The 15370-nt window shown below is 38.6% G+C and overlaps 1 protein-coding gene across 1 annotated transcript in view; it reads right to left on the minus strand.

Annotated features, from left to right (window-relative positions):
- spata20 (spermatogenesis associated 20) overlaps nucleotides 1-15370 on the minus strand; it is a 92976-nt gene that overhangs the window by 52048 nt on the left and 25558 nt on the right. Inside the window, exon 12 of the mRNA XM_059324703.1 lies at nucleotides 10308-10476. Coding sequence (XP_059180686.1) covers nucleotides 10308-10476 — 169 coding nt within the window. The remainder of the gene's footprint in view (nucleotides 1-10307; nucleotides 10477-15370) is intronic.

Below are 15370 nucleotides of genomic sequence, written 5' to 3' on the forward strand. Positions count from 1 at the left end.
CACCATGGCCTCAGGGCAGATATGTTTTTAACGGCCCTCGTGAAATACCTGCCCTGGTCACAACTACACCCAAATAACAAACCCAGTTTGGAATCCCACACCGTTTCCCCCCCTTCAATTACCACAATGGCACCCCATCTGGGTGAGTGGATTGGGACGGATGGTGACAGGAAGCCAGATAGCGCCGTGTCAAGCGAGGCTGGTGGCTGCTGGTCAAGAGGCTGAAAGCAGGAGGAGGCTTTGGAGGAGATGAAGTGTATGAGGACTCTAAGAGGTCGTGGGGAGGTGAGGAGTGCTATCAGGGCATATCTTTCCCGGCCAGCCAGACAGAGGTTGACTTATTATGTTGAAAGGAGACAGAAGGCACTCTTGCACTGGACTTGACATGGCCAGTTAAATACACAGTTACACAAAGGGGAAGAACGTATTTGGTATTTGACATCATGACAAATAGAAGTGTCTACAGCAATGCTAATGGCTCTGTGAATGAAATCTAGACACGTTGATGGTGCAAGATGAAAAGTCAGGAGGTCATAAGCTCTATTAACTGATCAATAGAGAGGATTAGGAAGGCATTTGAGAAACTGTGAGAAACCATTTATCAAAAGGTGGGAAATTTTACCTACATTTCACTGCACTTGCCAAACCAACAAGTATTTTCTCCTGTAAAAGTTGTACTTAATGTTTGACATTCATTCAGGTTAAGCATGAATACCACCTCTTTATTGCTTTTCCAACTAAACTTCTGAGTGTAGAGACTTTCTTGCCTCGTTCTAATTCCCTAACCCATAATAGGCTCATTTTGCGGCCACAAAGTGCAACTATTAACCCATTTCACACTCAAGAACAAAACAGGACAAGCCAAAGTGAGACTCATACTCCATTAGAAGAGTTTTATCAGGATACAAATGAAAGAATGGGGACCAAATGGTTGGTTTGGCAAATTTACGTCTGGTTAACTTTCCCACCACTTTTATTGGAAGCATCATGGACTTTCCCCCAAGCAGTGAAGGGGGCAGTCCAAACAGGTTCATCAAATTTCACAAAAATCCTCTGGTGGATAACATAAATGTCCATAGCAAAATTAAACTGCAATACATCCCATAGTTGTTGATACATTCAATTAAAATCTAAAAATGTCGCCTCATGGTGGCACCACCAAAAGTCAGTCCCAGTTATAATGCCAACTAGAAGGGAATAAACATGAGCAGACAAAGAAATGCCATAGCTTACATGTTAAAGAGACAGTTCACCCAAAAAATCACATTTCATCTCTTACATATAGTTCTATTTTTCAATCTATATTGTTTCAATGTGGATTACCAAGTCTTGAACATATCAGCCACATTTCACTTATGGTGGTAAATGTGCCACAAAAGTACATTTGACAAACTAAATAACAATATCTCTTTCCAGATATCATGACCCAGTAACTCAATATATTGCATGTGAGCAGTTTCTTGTCAGAATCAGACTAGACACTAGGCCCCGACCAAAATGGTATTTTTGAGGCTGATGCAGGTAATGAGTTTAGAGGGGAAATTTAACTGATATGGTTTTTGTTTTTTTTAAACTGGCAGGAGGAGTGTTAGTACAACAGTGTAGGGCTGGGTAATTCAGAGTAAATCAAATGTTAACTGCTGAAGTACAATGGTGTAGGGCTGGGTAATTCAGAGTAAATCAAATATTAACTGCTGAGTAAAGTGCAACACCTCATGGTAAAATACTGGTTCAGTGTTCTGCTTATTATCAAACCAGTTTGAACATGTTCAAATAAAGCCAACTCTAGCTGAAACTACAAAAAAAAGTCATTTGAAACTTAATTTAGGTTTGCTGTAGACATTTAGAGCCAAACTATTCTACTCTTGTTACTTGTTCTTGCAAAAGAACTTTGGTGATTGTATTTGTGCAACTTCTTTCCCGCACTTACACACTCCCAGTCCAGAACTCAATAAACTCATCAAATACCCCTTTTTGATCAACGTGAACTTGGTTCTTTTGCTGGGCTGGTGCTGGTTCGCAGTTGGTTCAACTTGCGAACCTTCTCAAAACCTGTGTGCTTTTCCACAGGCTCGAGAGCCACGTCATTACGTCACTGTGTATGTCTGAAAATGTCTCCACTGTCTCAGCAAGTATAACAACAATGTTGGACCACATCGTCTCTTCACGAATGTTCCTCCTGGCTTTGCGAGCCTACATTGGCATCCAAACATGACATGTTCAACCCATTTGTTCAACTTGTTTTGATCGCCGACGACGATTATGTTCTTATTTACACTGAACATAAGATGTTAATGTTAGACTTTGTAGTAAGCTAATGCTAGCAAAGAGAAGCGCTAACCCACTAACGCTAACCCGCTACATTTTAGTTGGTCTTGTTGGTCACGATAATCCTGCCCCCAGCCCCTGACATAAGTGGTTCGAGTTTCGAGACCCGCAAAGAGTTGGTGCTGCTCTGGAACCAGTTTTCCTGGCCGAGAGCAGTTTCTTTGGCTGTTGAGAAGCGAGGAGATGGTTCAGGATTAGGCACCGGCTCCAAACCAGCCCTGAAAATGCCTTGGTCGAAAAGGCCAATAGAGAGAGAATACCCTGTCTCTCTCACTTTCTCACGCTCTCACTGCAACATGTCATCTGGCTGAGGTGACTCAGGCCAAAGGGACGAGAACCTGAGACAAAAAAAACAACAACAAAAAATGCAAAAGGCCTTTTAGAAATACTACATTTCCATTCACACCTTCAACAGTGCGTGTAACATGAGTCATTTCCCTGAGAGCGAAGACAAAACGCCTTGTCAGTCTTCCGTATCATACTGCAGCACTCAGAGACAGTTTTATAATAATAGCTTCATAATGATTCTCTCATACACTGGCTACTTCACTTCCCCCTGAATAATGCTTAGAGGGAGGAACCTATTGAGACGATGTGGGTCACCTAAACACATTGACTCCCATCAGTTTTACAACAGTAGTGACCTTTACGTTAGAAGGATTTAATATTCTTGCTCGTGTTACATAATGTATAATGACACATAAAAAATAATGGGAGAGAGAGAAACAGTACGAGAGATTTCCCTGTTTGACTCATTAATCAGGAAACATAGCTGGTATTTGCTTTCCGGTGAAAATACAGAGACCTTTGGAACTCAACTCACATCCCTGTATTTCTCATTTAATTGCTCTTTGTGCACCTTTTCGTGCTTCAACACCTAATACTTTATCTTCTGCTTTCTGTCGGAATATCTCTATTCTCAAAAACTTCACTTCTCTCTTAAGACTACAGGATGTACTCCAAGGGCACTGTTAGTCCTTATTATTGTGTGTTAAAGTGGAAATGTGTTAGGGTTTAAAGGGAGGATGCTTACTACACCATCGGTATACAGCTTGGGCTCAGGTTGAGTCACCACTGGATCTGGCAGTATTAGACACTGTATAGTAGTTGTTCCTGAAGTCTGGCAATTATCCTAATTGTCAACAAATCACACTTAATTAAGGTTTGTTGACCAAAACAGACAATAAAGTCATCCTACTAACAAGTAAAAACTGATTGGAATGTAATAATACTTTGCGAGACAGTTAATCTGTGATACAATTATGTAACAATAAAAACTGGTGGGATGAAAAATGAATTGTGATTAGGCAGCAACATCTGGGCCTGAACAGTGAAACCAATGTTGAAGTGCTTTAAACCTGCATTCTTTCTAACGGCCAGGAGGGGGCGACTCCACTGGTTGTAAAAAGAAGTCCTTTTGTATGTAAGTCAATGACAAAATTAAACTTCTTTTCTCTTGATTTGTTACCTCAGTAAACATTCTCATAATACGTTTATGGTCTCGATCTCTTCTTTCAAGTCTTCTTAAATACAACACAATGTTCATTTTTTCTAAATTATGGTCCCATTGAGAGTAAAATAGACAATAAAGCAAGGGATGCTTTAGGGTGGGGCTAAAGTAATATTGACAGACAGTAAAATGACAAATAAATTAAACCTAGTATTATGTCCAAAAGCTATAATATACATATTGTGTGTACGTGCAACCTGGTCTCACAGGAATCCGTGAAATAGCCACGCATTCGCTTAACTAAAAATCCGTGGAATAGCCACGGAATCACTCAAATTTCCGTGAAACTGACACGGATTTCGCTACAATGCAAGTTAATGACAGTCATATCCTGTGGCTATTCCATTGATATTTTTTCCTATTGGTTTGTGTCCAAGTCACGTGACTTTCAAGGTCCCGGCGGTCAGAACAAAAAACATGGCGGACAGTTCTCTAATTTTTAGTGAAAAAAAAATCAATATTTTGATTCTAGTTTCTGCATAAAAATGGATTTTGATCACATTTCTAGCGAGAAATATATGTTTTATTTTCTAAATATTCACTCAGTGAATGTACATAATCACTTTGTATGTTGTTGTCATTAACTTGCATTGTAGCAAAATCCGTGTCAGTTTCACGGAAATTTGAGTGATTCCGTGGCTATTCCACGGATTTTGAGTTAAGCGAATCCGTGGCTATTTCACGGATTCCTGTGAGACCAGGTTCGTACGTGTGACATATATTCAACCCATTACGTCTTAAAAGTTTCTAGTTGTTGTGTGTTGTGTGTGCAGCATTAGGAAAATTGTTTTTTGGACATAACCAAACCACCGTGACCAAACGAAACAATCGTATATAACCTGCGGACACTCACACTAAATTTCCAAAGAATCTGCAAAAAGAAGTCCCTGACAAGTAATCATTGGAAAATGGATAATGGCCTGCATATGACTAACCATGTTGACAAATCAAATAATGAGTCAACATCACCAGTGTCCCACTGAGACCTTGCCACTGGTTCAGCCTCCCTCTGGTCCCCGAAGACCATAGCAAGACTCTCAATCATCCAGCCAGGCTAGGGCCAGCTTAAATATATGGTATCAGCTCTTCAACACCTCCACAGCCTATTAACCCAGTTAGCCTCAGCACCCACCATTCCTCCTGGTACAATTAGTCCACAGCCCATATGTGCCTGGCATGACTGAGTGCTTTACCCATGTGTGGAAACTAAACCAGGCTTGACAAAATGGCCTTGGTAAGCATTCTCGGTGCTGACACCATCCTGAATTGGACAATTATGAATGAGACGGGAGCTGTAGAACAAGGCCAATAGTGTTTAGGCATGAGTGTGTTCCTGTTTATAAGCGTGTTTAAAATTGTATGCATTTCATCATGCGTGTTGTTGGTCTCCTGGCTTATTTTTTGTGCTGATTCGGTGGCATTTCACACTCACTCATTCACAGTAACTGGGGCACAGGGGCTGGCCAACAGAACGAGGACACCTGGAATAGGGTTGTACAATCAACAAGGTACTGTGTTTATGTTATGATGCTTCCAGAGCTTTCTCAGTTTTATCCAGTGGATTAATGACTACTAGACCATCGGTGAGTAAATGTTATTGTGGGCTGTAGAGAGTCTGTCTCAGCAAGAAACACTTATCCATCGTTTGTCATTTCCGTCAGTCCCACGTGAAGCTGATCATTGCTGAGTGTAGGTTTGATCTGAGTGACATCGTTTACATTTTCCCTTAATCATCTAACCTAATAAAACATTGGCCGGTGTTCAGCGGACACAATCATGTTCTGGGATATTAAATAATGAATTTTTCACCAGGAAAGTCTATATATAGACGCATATAATAGGCTAATAAATAAATAATATAATACAAAGGCATTCCCTTGTCCCTGAGCAGGACACAGTTCACAGAATGAATACACAGTGCAGGTTGTTATTCATGTGCAGCTGTTTGTTAAACAGAGAAAACACTTATTATTATTATTATTATTAGTGCATGTCTCCAGTGTCCCAGTACTTGAATTACAGATTTTCCTTGTTGATCAAGCTAGTTAGCTAGAGCTAGCGTTAGCTTGTAACTTAGCTTTTGCCATGCTATGGGTAGCTGGCCCCACCAGGCTGTTAACCTGTGTAACCTGTAAGTACGGTCAGTCCAAAAACCAAGATGGAGGCTTCAAAACGTCCGCTTCTTTAAAGGAACACTCCACCGTTTTTTCATATTAAAACATGTTATTCGGTCAAGTAAGACGAGTTGATACAGACCTCTTGCGTCTCAATGCGTGCACTCAATCGCCCTGGCGCGCGGCGCCACTTGGCTAGCACTTAGCTTAGCCCAGTTCATTCATTAGGATCCAAACAGATGGACAGTTAGAAGCGACCAAACTCCTCCACGTTTTCCCTATTTAAATACAGCTACACGAGTAGTTAAACGACCAAGTATGGCGACACAAAATAAAACGTGGCGCTTTTCTAAGCGGATAAAAAGGATAACACTTGGGAGCACTTCGACTCGGCGCAGTAATATCATCACTCCTGAAAAATCTTCTCCCCTCAGGAGTGATGATATTACTGCGCCGAGTCGAAGTGCTCCCAAGTGCTATTCCGCCATACATTATAGTTCTCCTTTTTATCCACTTAGAAAAGCGCCACGTTTTATTTTGTGCCGCCATACTTGGTCGTTTAACTACTCGTGTAGCTGTATTTAAATAGGGAAAACGTGGAGGAGTTTGGTCGCTTCTAACTGTCCATCTGTTTGGATCCTAATGAATGAACTGGGCTAAGCTAAGTGCTAGCCAAGTGGCGCCGCGCGCCAGGGCGATTGAGTGCACGCATTGAGACGCAAGAGGTCTGTATCAACTCGTCTTACTTGACCGAATAACATGTTTTAATATGAAAAAACGGTGGAGTGTTCCTTTAAGTCTGTAGAAGTAACCTGACTTCCTAATTGTCATGTAAATGACAAGTTCTATTTCTTTTACAATCAGAATTAAGGATGAAAATATATTTTAATAAGTTTAGAGGGGAAAAATTACATTATCAGCTAGATTTCTGTCCGTCATGTTTAATTCAAAGTCATTTCCATCATTGATCAATATTCGGGTGATTGTCATGAAACCAGTCTAAGCTATGTCTTTGAAAATTATAAGGACATACTTTATTAAACTAAATATATTTCACTTTTATATGAATGAACAATTTAACCAAAATGTGGCACAATTCATTGTTTTGTGTTAAAAATAATATTGTCTATGTTTTTATTCATATTTTTGATTCACAATTTCATTACTGTAATGCGTCCAGATAAAAATGTCATGGTTTCCCCACACTTAAAATTAAAACTGAATTAAATATTTATTTTATATAAGTTCATAACAATAAATATACATTTGTTTAAAATGTATAATTTAACAGAATATAATCAAATATAATGGTTTTGACAATGTATACAGAACAAAATCTGAATGAAAATTGATGAGAAAAAATGGTTAAATGTTATGGTAATGATAGAATTGTTTGCATTAAAAATGTGTATATTTTAATAAAATACATTTTGGTGATACCAGCTACCCTTGAGCATATTAAAGTGCTTGCCAAGGAAAAAAAAAAAAAAAAAAAAACCTTTTGTTGTTTTTTTTATTATTTAAGTATGTGTTACGGTAATGAATTTAGCTCACAGTCTCTCTAAAAATGTCAGAAGATACCTTAAAATTATTTTAAAAGATTATAAATTCATATTAAACAGTGACTTTAGATTGTATAGGTTATAAAAGGTTAAATAAAATATGTATTCAATGCTCTTGGATTATTGCTATGAGCTGCATCATGTTCATGAGAATCACCCATTCTTATTGTCCGAGATTGAAAACTCAAGCACACAATAAGCAAAAACCTGTATATTCTGCCACTACAGAGCCTCTCCTCCCACTGTGCTGTCAGACCATCATATGCCATTCAACAGGCATCTATAATCCATTTCAAACATGGTCAATCTTGTTTCAAACATACAGTATGATCGAGGCTAGAGGAGGAATCTAATTACTGACTGGTGCAGGTAAATGCAGCTTTACAGTAACTAGGTTACTGCGGTGCATGTGAACATGTTCTCTGATTTCCTGCTGTAACCTGATTTAAACCGATAGTCTTGTTTCCTGTTTGTGTATATAACAGTTAGTCATCCTGCTTGTTGCCTTACATAATTTGCTGTATTATTTTCTTACTTGTTGAAATATTTATATATGTCTATAAAAGCATTAATGTCTGGCTGCTTGAAAGAGAAATATCTTTTATTCAGACATCAAGGAAAAAGAGACGAGTGGCTGAGCTGTTAGCATTGAACCTGAGTGGAGTCTAGAAAGTCTTCTAAACAGCTACATGTGGTTAAAGCTTAACCAGGTCAAATTTACCAGTGTTACTGACCACACTAGCCATTTTACAAGAAAATAAATCTGTTGATTGGATTAAAATGCAATTATTGGCAAGCAGGGTCTTTTGCTTTTCTCTTTGACACCATCATCTTGGCTGTCAACTGTCAGTCTGAACCCAGCACATGATAAGTTAAATCTCACTCCAGCTATTCTCTGTCATGAATCCGCTGCTGCTGTATGGAGCAGACATTTTCAGTTTATAACTTAAACACAACGCTGAACCGATGGAGATTGTTGCAGCTACTCTAGACAGGCAAACATACTATTTCTGAAATGGTCAATTATAGCATTCTGAGATATGTTATTTCTAGGGCCGGGACTTTAACGTGTTAATTAAGATTAAATAATTACACAAAAATTAATGCGTTAAAAAAATTGACGCATTTTAATCACACTTATTTTTGCACTGCGGAACGTTTCTCACTGGATGAGTTTCAGGAGGACCGATTATACTGGAGCACCAACTAGCGTTGATGAGTTGAGACAACAACAAACCACAGTGAACATGAAGGAAGAAGCTGATGAGACCTTTGGTTGGCCCCGTGGATGATGGGACATTTAGTTACTAAAAACCAACGGATGGAAGCGTCCATAAGAGCATGGTTGTGTTGCTAGGCAACAAGGAATTCACATATCACCATAGCAGCACATCCAGCCTCAAGTATCACCTCAATGCTAAACATATAGCAGCTAGCGGCTAGTGTGGTAGCTAGCGTGGATTGTGTTTTACTTAAAAAACCAAAGTATTCTAGTTTACAGAAGGTCTACCTACCTATAGGCTACCTGGATTTATGAAATGTACTAGATTTCTAAATATGCTATTGCTACACTTAATGGCAAACAATGCACTGGTCTGTTGGACTTGAACAAAAATAAACAATATTTTTGCTGCTTAAGCTTATGTATTCAGTCATTATTCAATGGTATACTAAAAATCCATGTGAAAAAAATTACTTCTCACTGTTCTCAGGTCAAATATTTATATGCGATTAAAATGTGATTAATTTCGATTAATTAATTACAAAGCCTCTAATTAATTAGATTAATTTTTTAATCGAGTCCCGGTCCTAGTTATTTCTAAAGAGCAGACCTTTGCTATGACACTCTGGAGGACCATGTTTATTCAATCATATCAATCCTCAGAAAGAAGTCCTGTAACTTAGCGTCAGCTTTGAATGCTAATCACTTACTGCTGCTAACTGTGTAGCTTTGCTACAGCCTCTACAGAGATCATGGCAGAGACCGAAGAAGACATTAACGGAGGAAGCTAAGAAGAGGGACGAAATTGCGTCCTGAAGAGGAAGAAGAAGAAGAAATCCACAGTATAACAGTAGGGCCCTAATAATACTAATTGATTGTGATGATGATATAAGAAATCATGACTGTTTATATCTTATATAACTTTATGCGTCGTTGAGTACCCTGAAAAGTGCAATATATAAAATGTATCATTATTATTCATTATTATTATTATGACATATTTTTTTTTTTTTATTAGAGTAGGCTAATGAGAACTATGTCCATTTCTTCCAATGGTCATATCATGTTTGCATCTTGCTAATGGGCATGTATTAGTATTATGCATAGGATTTTTATTCAGTCAAATGTAACATTTGCTGAGTTTGATGATTTTTTTAAGAACTTTATTGAAGGTTTGGACAAATAAACTCAACTTCTCATGAAAGCCACGGGTATAAGCTCTCAAATACTTTTTGAATTTCATTTCTATCTGCTACAGAGGCTGAAGAATCTTCTGTTGAATTTCCAGAAAAACTTCAGGTTTTAGGGGGTTCTTTCAAAATCGCCCAGAGGTTTAACAGGCATTTTTTACAGGCGTTTTAGGCCTTAATGGGTTAATTAAAATAACATGAAAAATCTGACTGATAGCCATGCATGTGATGTAAGGACAGACTGAAAGATGCTAAACAGAGACAGAAACGAATGCACAGGAAGTTGACAAATTTGAACCAAAATCTCCTGGACTTCAGAGGTTTAACTATATACAGTGCGAACACAATGCAGTCAAACAAAAAGAGGAATTATTCACTTACATCTGTTGCACCTCCATATCCTCTCCACGGTAACAGGACCTGAGGATGGTCTGCTGTTCAGCATCCCACAGGTGCTTCTTCAGGAAGTTGCCAGCCTGCACCGCTCTCTCCAGCAAGGCCTTGTCCCCCAGCACGGCTCCAACGCCAGCGTAGGCTGACAGCATCAGACCTGGAGAGGAAGAGGGGATGATGGTGGTTGAGATGGGATGATTAGTTCTAAAATGACTCTTAAAACATCGTGTCCTCTCTCAACGGGTTGCCGCCGTGCAGCCGCACCACAGTCCCAGCTTAGTTATTTTTCCCACCCTTTGAAGTTTACTTGTTCTCCCTCATTCCTTCCCTCTTCTCTCTCTACATCCATTCCTTCTTCCCTCTTTCCCTCCACTCTTCTTTCATGTAGTGTATCAAAGCCTGCTGAGTGCACAGCCTGGTCTTCAAAGTGTTGCAGCGGAGGACAGGTGATTAATGGAGGAGTTTCTTCATTAGAGAGGAGAAGGAGAGTCTTGCGTCTAATTGGAAAGTTCTCGGGATCGCAGAGCCTCATTACCTCGCTAACACACTCTGTCTAGAGACGTCAGCCTTAGGAGCAAAATTTGTGGGTGTACGAGTGTGTGTGTGTGTGTGTGTGTGTGTGTGTGTGTGTGTGTGTGTGGCATGCTTTGTATTCTTGTAATTAATCACATCTGAGACAATGTGCTGGACAAACAATGTTGAGGAGTGTCCAAATTGGCATCACACTAATAGAAAGCGACAACTAGTGCCTCTATAATAATCTACACACATTTTCATAATGCTGAAAACATAAATGTGTGCATAAATGATTTTGTGTATGAATCTGTCAACAGGCAAAGGACAAAATGTCTTGTTTGTCTACTTTTTATTTGCCTGTGGTTAGTTCCGTGAGAAGCAGCACAGGTCGTTAGGTACAAGCACCTGCTTTGGACCGCCAATGAACCAGTTTATTGTGGTTTGGTTGTTCTGCAGTTAGTGCATCAGGGACTTTTCTTTTTTTAGATGTATTTTATTTTAAACTAAACTGTGTTGTACAAGAAGTAAACTTTTTTTATTCTTTACTTCTTTATCCACTCCAAACCTCCTTCTTTAAGTGGGGGGAAAGGGGCTCTTTAGGGGGAGATAGAAGGTCAACAGTAGATATCACTTAGCTGTGGCCAGTGGTGGAAGAAGTATTTAGATCTCGTACTTTTTTTTTTTTAAGATTTAAGACTTTTGGGACATTTTTGGGCTGTATTGATAGAGACAGAGTGAAGGGGGAGACAGAGGGAAAGACGTGTGTTAAAGGGCTCTGAGTCGGATTCAAACCCGGGCCCCCTGCTTTCGAGGACAATGCCTCTATGGTATGTGCTCTACCAGGTGTGCCACCAGGAACACCCCTAGGTCTCTTTCTTTTCTTTTTGTTTTAAATATATTTTGTATTGATTCACAGTTGCAGTAAACAATACAATCAAAGAGACATTCATGTATGTATGTATGTGTATAATACACATACATACATGCCCATACATGTACATACATACACATACACACATACATATACACATATATACACATATACATACTCATATACACACACATACACACATATATATATATACACACATACACATAGGGAAAAAAAAAAATATATATATATATATTTTATATGTATATATATATATATATATATATATTTATTTTATATATATATATATATATACATATATATATAAAAGAAAATACATATCTACATATATACATACACCCTTACCCTAGGTCTCTTTCTTAAGTAAAAGTACTAATACCACACTGTGGAGTTACTCCACTACAAGTAAAAGACCTGCATTTAAAACTTACTGAAGTAAAAGTACAATTGGATTATTAGTTTTGGTGCATTTATAAGCATTATTTATACATGTCCAGATAGGGCTTATATGGACAACCTAATATGTTTTTATGTTGTGAAATTTATAAACATCCGTAATCATTTTAAATTGATCCTGTTTTTCATGTTAAATCTCGACCCGAAATGTAACTATAGCTGCCAGTTAAATGTAATGGAGTAAAAAGTACAATATTTGCATCTAAAATGTAGTGAAGTGGAAGTATAAAGTTATATATGTAGAAATACTCAAGTAAAGTACAAGTACATCATAATTAAAGTACAGTACTTGGGTAAATGTACTTAGTTGTACTCTGAAAGCTGGGAACTTGAATTCGAGTTGCAGCTCAGCACTGTGTGTTAAGTTTTCCCCGTCATAAATCTGTAATAAAAATGTATAATTAATCATTAAATTAATTAAATCATTAAATGTTAAATGTGAATTTGCTGATTAATTATTTAGTGAAGAGGTTTATAAAGGCTTGCAACATTTTGATTTGAGTATATAAAGGCAATTCCCATGCTCAATTATGTCTCATAAGTTGTTGCAGCAATTTTGATGATGTTGATACCATTCGTTACACAGATTTGGTGTTAAATTTGACCATTTGAGACGACTCGAGAATTAATAAAAATGGTCGAAAATCCTTTCACAATAGCACATTAACACCAAGGCATTGAGGAACACCATAGAAGAATCCATGCTGTGATTTGGCTTTATAAACATTTGACATTTTGGATATTTTTGTATTTTCAGTGCTTGGATGTATTGTAATAATTTCCTGATAATGTGATAATGCCTGAAAATGTTATAAAATCTGCACTCAACTCGATTGAAAATGTAATAAAACTCAATAATGTAATAACTTCACCAATAATGTAATAAAATATCCTGACTGATATCTGGTTATTATATCACTTTAAATGTCAAATTGATATCTATATATATATGATATATGAGATTTACTTGTATAAATAAAGATTAAATAAAAATGTCAGCATCAAAATGACAAAACTTGATGACAACTGACAGTTATTTTTCAAAGTCCTTTTTTGGGGTTTATACAGGGTTTCTGAAGTTCTATGTTGTTTCTAAGATTAAAGATTTAAATCCTGTTTTATTGACGTGATATAATTTCTGCAACGATATCTGCTGCTAATGTCAGTAACATGCAAGGTTATTATAGTTAACGATAACTAACGAAAACTAGAATTGAAAAAACATTTTCGTGAACTGAAATGAAAATTAAAAAAAGAAAAAAGTCTTTTTTTAAAAGACGATAACTAACTGAAACTGTATTTTGTGGTTACAAAACTAACTAAAATTATAGTGAAAATGTCCTTAGTTTTTGTCTTTTCAACTTTTTTCATACGTTAACCTTTTGTTGATATGAAATCTATTTCATCTATCTGGTTTTATGACTTAATAAACTTATTGGGGCTGAGATGGATCAGACAAAGGAAATTAAGGCATTTAACATTTATTTATTGTGGCTTTTTTGAATCTGGCACCCAACAAATACCCCATGACAAAAAAACTAACACTAAAACTACTAAAAACTAAACTAAAATTAAGCATTTTCAAAAAAATTTAAACTAATTAAAACTAACAAACTGACTCTAAAAACGAATTAAAACTAACTGAATTTGAAAACGAAAAATCACAACGAAATTAAAACTAAAACTAATGAAAAATCCAAAACTATTGTAACTTTGGTAACAGATTTCCCGTTATACGGTCACTATTCCCGTTATAAAAATGATGCTTTTGATATGTTAATTTATGTGATGACATTATTGGTGAAGTTATTACATTACTGGGTTTTATTACATTTTTGATCGGGTTAAGTGCAAATTTTATTACATTTTCAGGCGTTATTACATTATCAGGAAATTATTACATTATAGGGTGCTACAGTTCTCCGAACGCCTGAGGCCTTTAGTTTGGGAAAAAGTTACGGTGGTTACTTCCTGCTTTATCAGACCGGGACCTCCAGCACTCATTGGGGCGGTTTGCAGCCGAGTTCGAAGCGGTAGGGATGAGAGTCAGCACCTCCAAGTCAGAGGTCATGGTTGGAGAGAGTTACTGCATCAAGCGAGGGAGTTCAAGTATCTCGGCGTCTTGTTCAGCAGTGAGGGTAGAACGGAGCGTGAGATGGACAGGCGGTTTGGTGCGGCGCCAGCAGTGATGTGGACGTTGTACCAGACCGTCGTGGTGAAGAAGGAGCTGAGCCTGAAGGCAAAGCTCTCGATTTACTGGTCCATTTATGTTCCAACCCTCACCTATGGTCATGAGCTTTGGGTAGTGACAGAAAGAACAAGATTGCGGATACAAGCGGCCAAAATGAGCTTCCTCCGTAGGGTGGCTGGGCTCAGCCTTAGAGATAGGGTGAGGAGCTCAGACATCTGGAGGGAGCTCGGAGTAGAGCTGCTGCTCCTTCACGTCGAAAGGAACCAGCTGAGGTGGTTTGGGAATCTGGTAAGGATCCTCCCGGGCGCCTCCCGTTAGAGGTGTTCCAGGCACGTCCAACTGGTAGGAGGCCCCGGGGAAGACCCAGAACACGGTGGAGGGATTATATCTCTCTCCTGGCCTGGGAACACCTCGGGGTCCCCCAGGAGGAGCTGGACGTTGTGGCTGGGGAGAGGGACGCCTGGAATGCCCTGTTTAACCTGCTGCCCCTGCGACCCGGCCCCGGATAAGCGGACGAGAAGGGATGGATGGATGGTTACTTCTCTGCTATATCGGTTACTTATTCAGTCTCTTTTTCAAACTTTGTGCTGATTAATCTGGAACAATGTTGAGTGCTGCTTGGATGAAGACGGATGGTATTTGTGGCTGAAAACGACAAAGGTCATAGCATCGTGCCAGAACAGTGGTGAAACTGAGCGCGTCCACCTGGGTGTCATCATCGCGCATCGGAGCTGCAGCCAATGAACACCTGTGACTACTGCAGTCCCAGGAATACATGCAGACCTTGTAACCTTTCCAGCTAAACACAGAAGCCAGATGTTAGTGGGTGTAAGTGGGAGTGTGTCCAGTGGGAAAGAGGCCTGAGACAATGTTCTGATTACTGTCAACAAGTTACAGTGTAGCAGTTGGTGTTGATTTGAACTTATCTTCAAACTGCAGCTGGCTCAACAGACTGCACAGAAGAGGGGGGAAAGTTATTTCAAGTACACCAGGGTA

This window comes from Centropristis striata, chromosome 21, assembly GCF_030273125.1.
Source record: "Centropristis striata isolate RG_2023a ecotype Rhode Island chromosome 21, C.striata_1.0, whole genome shotgun sequence".
Taxonomy (NCBI): domain Eukaryota; kingdom Metazoa; phylum Chordata; class Actinopteri; order Perciformes; family Serranidae; genus Centropristis; species Centropristis striata.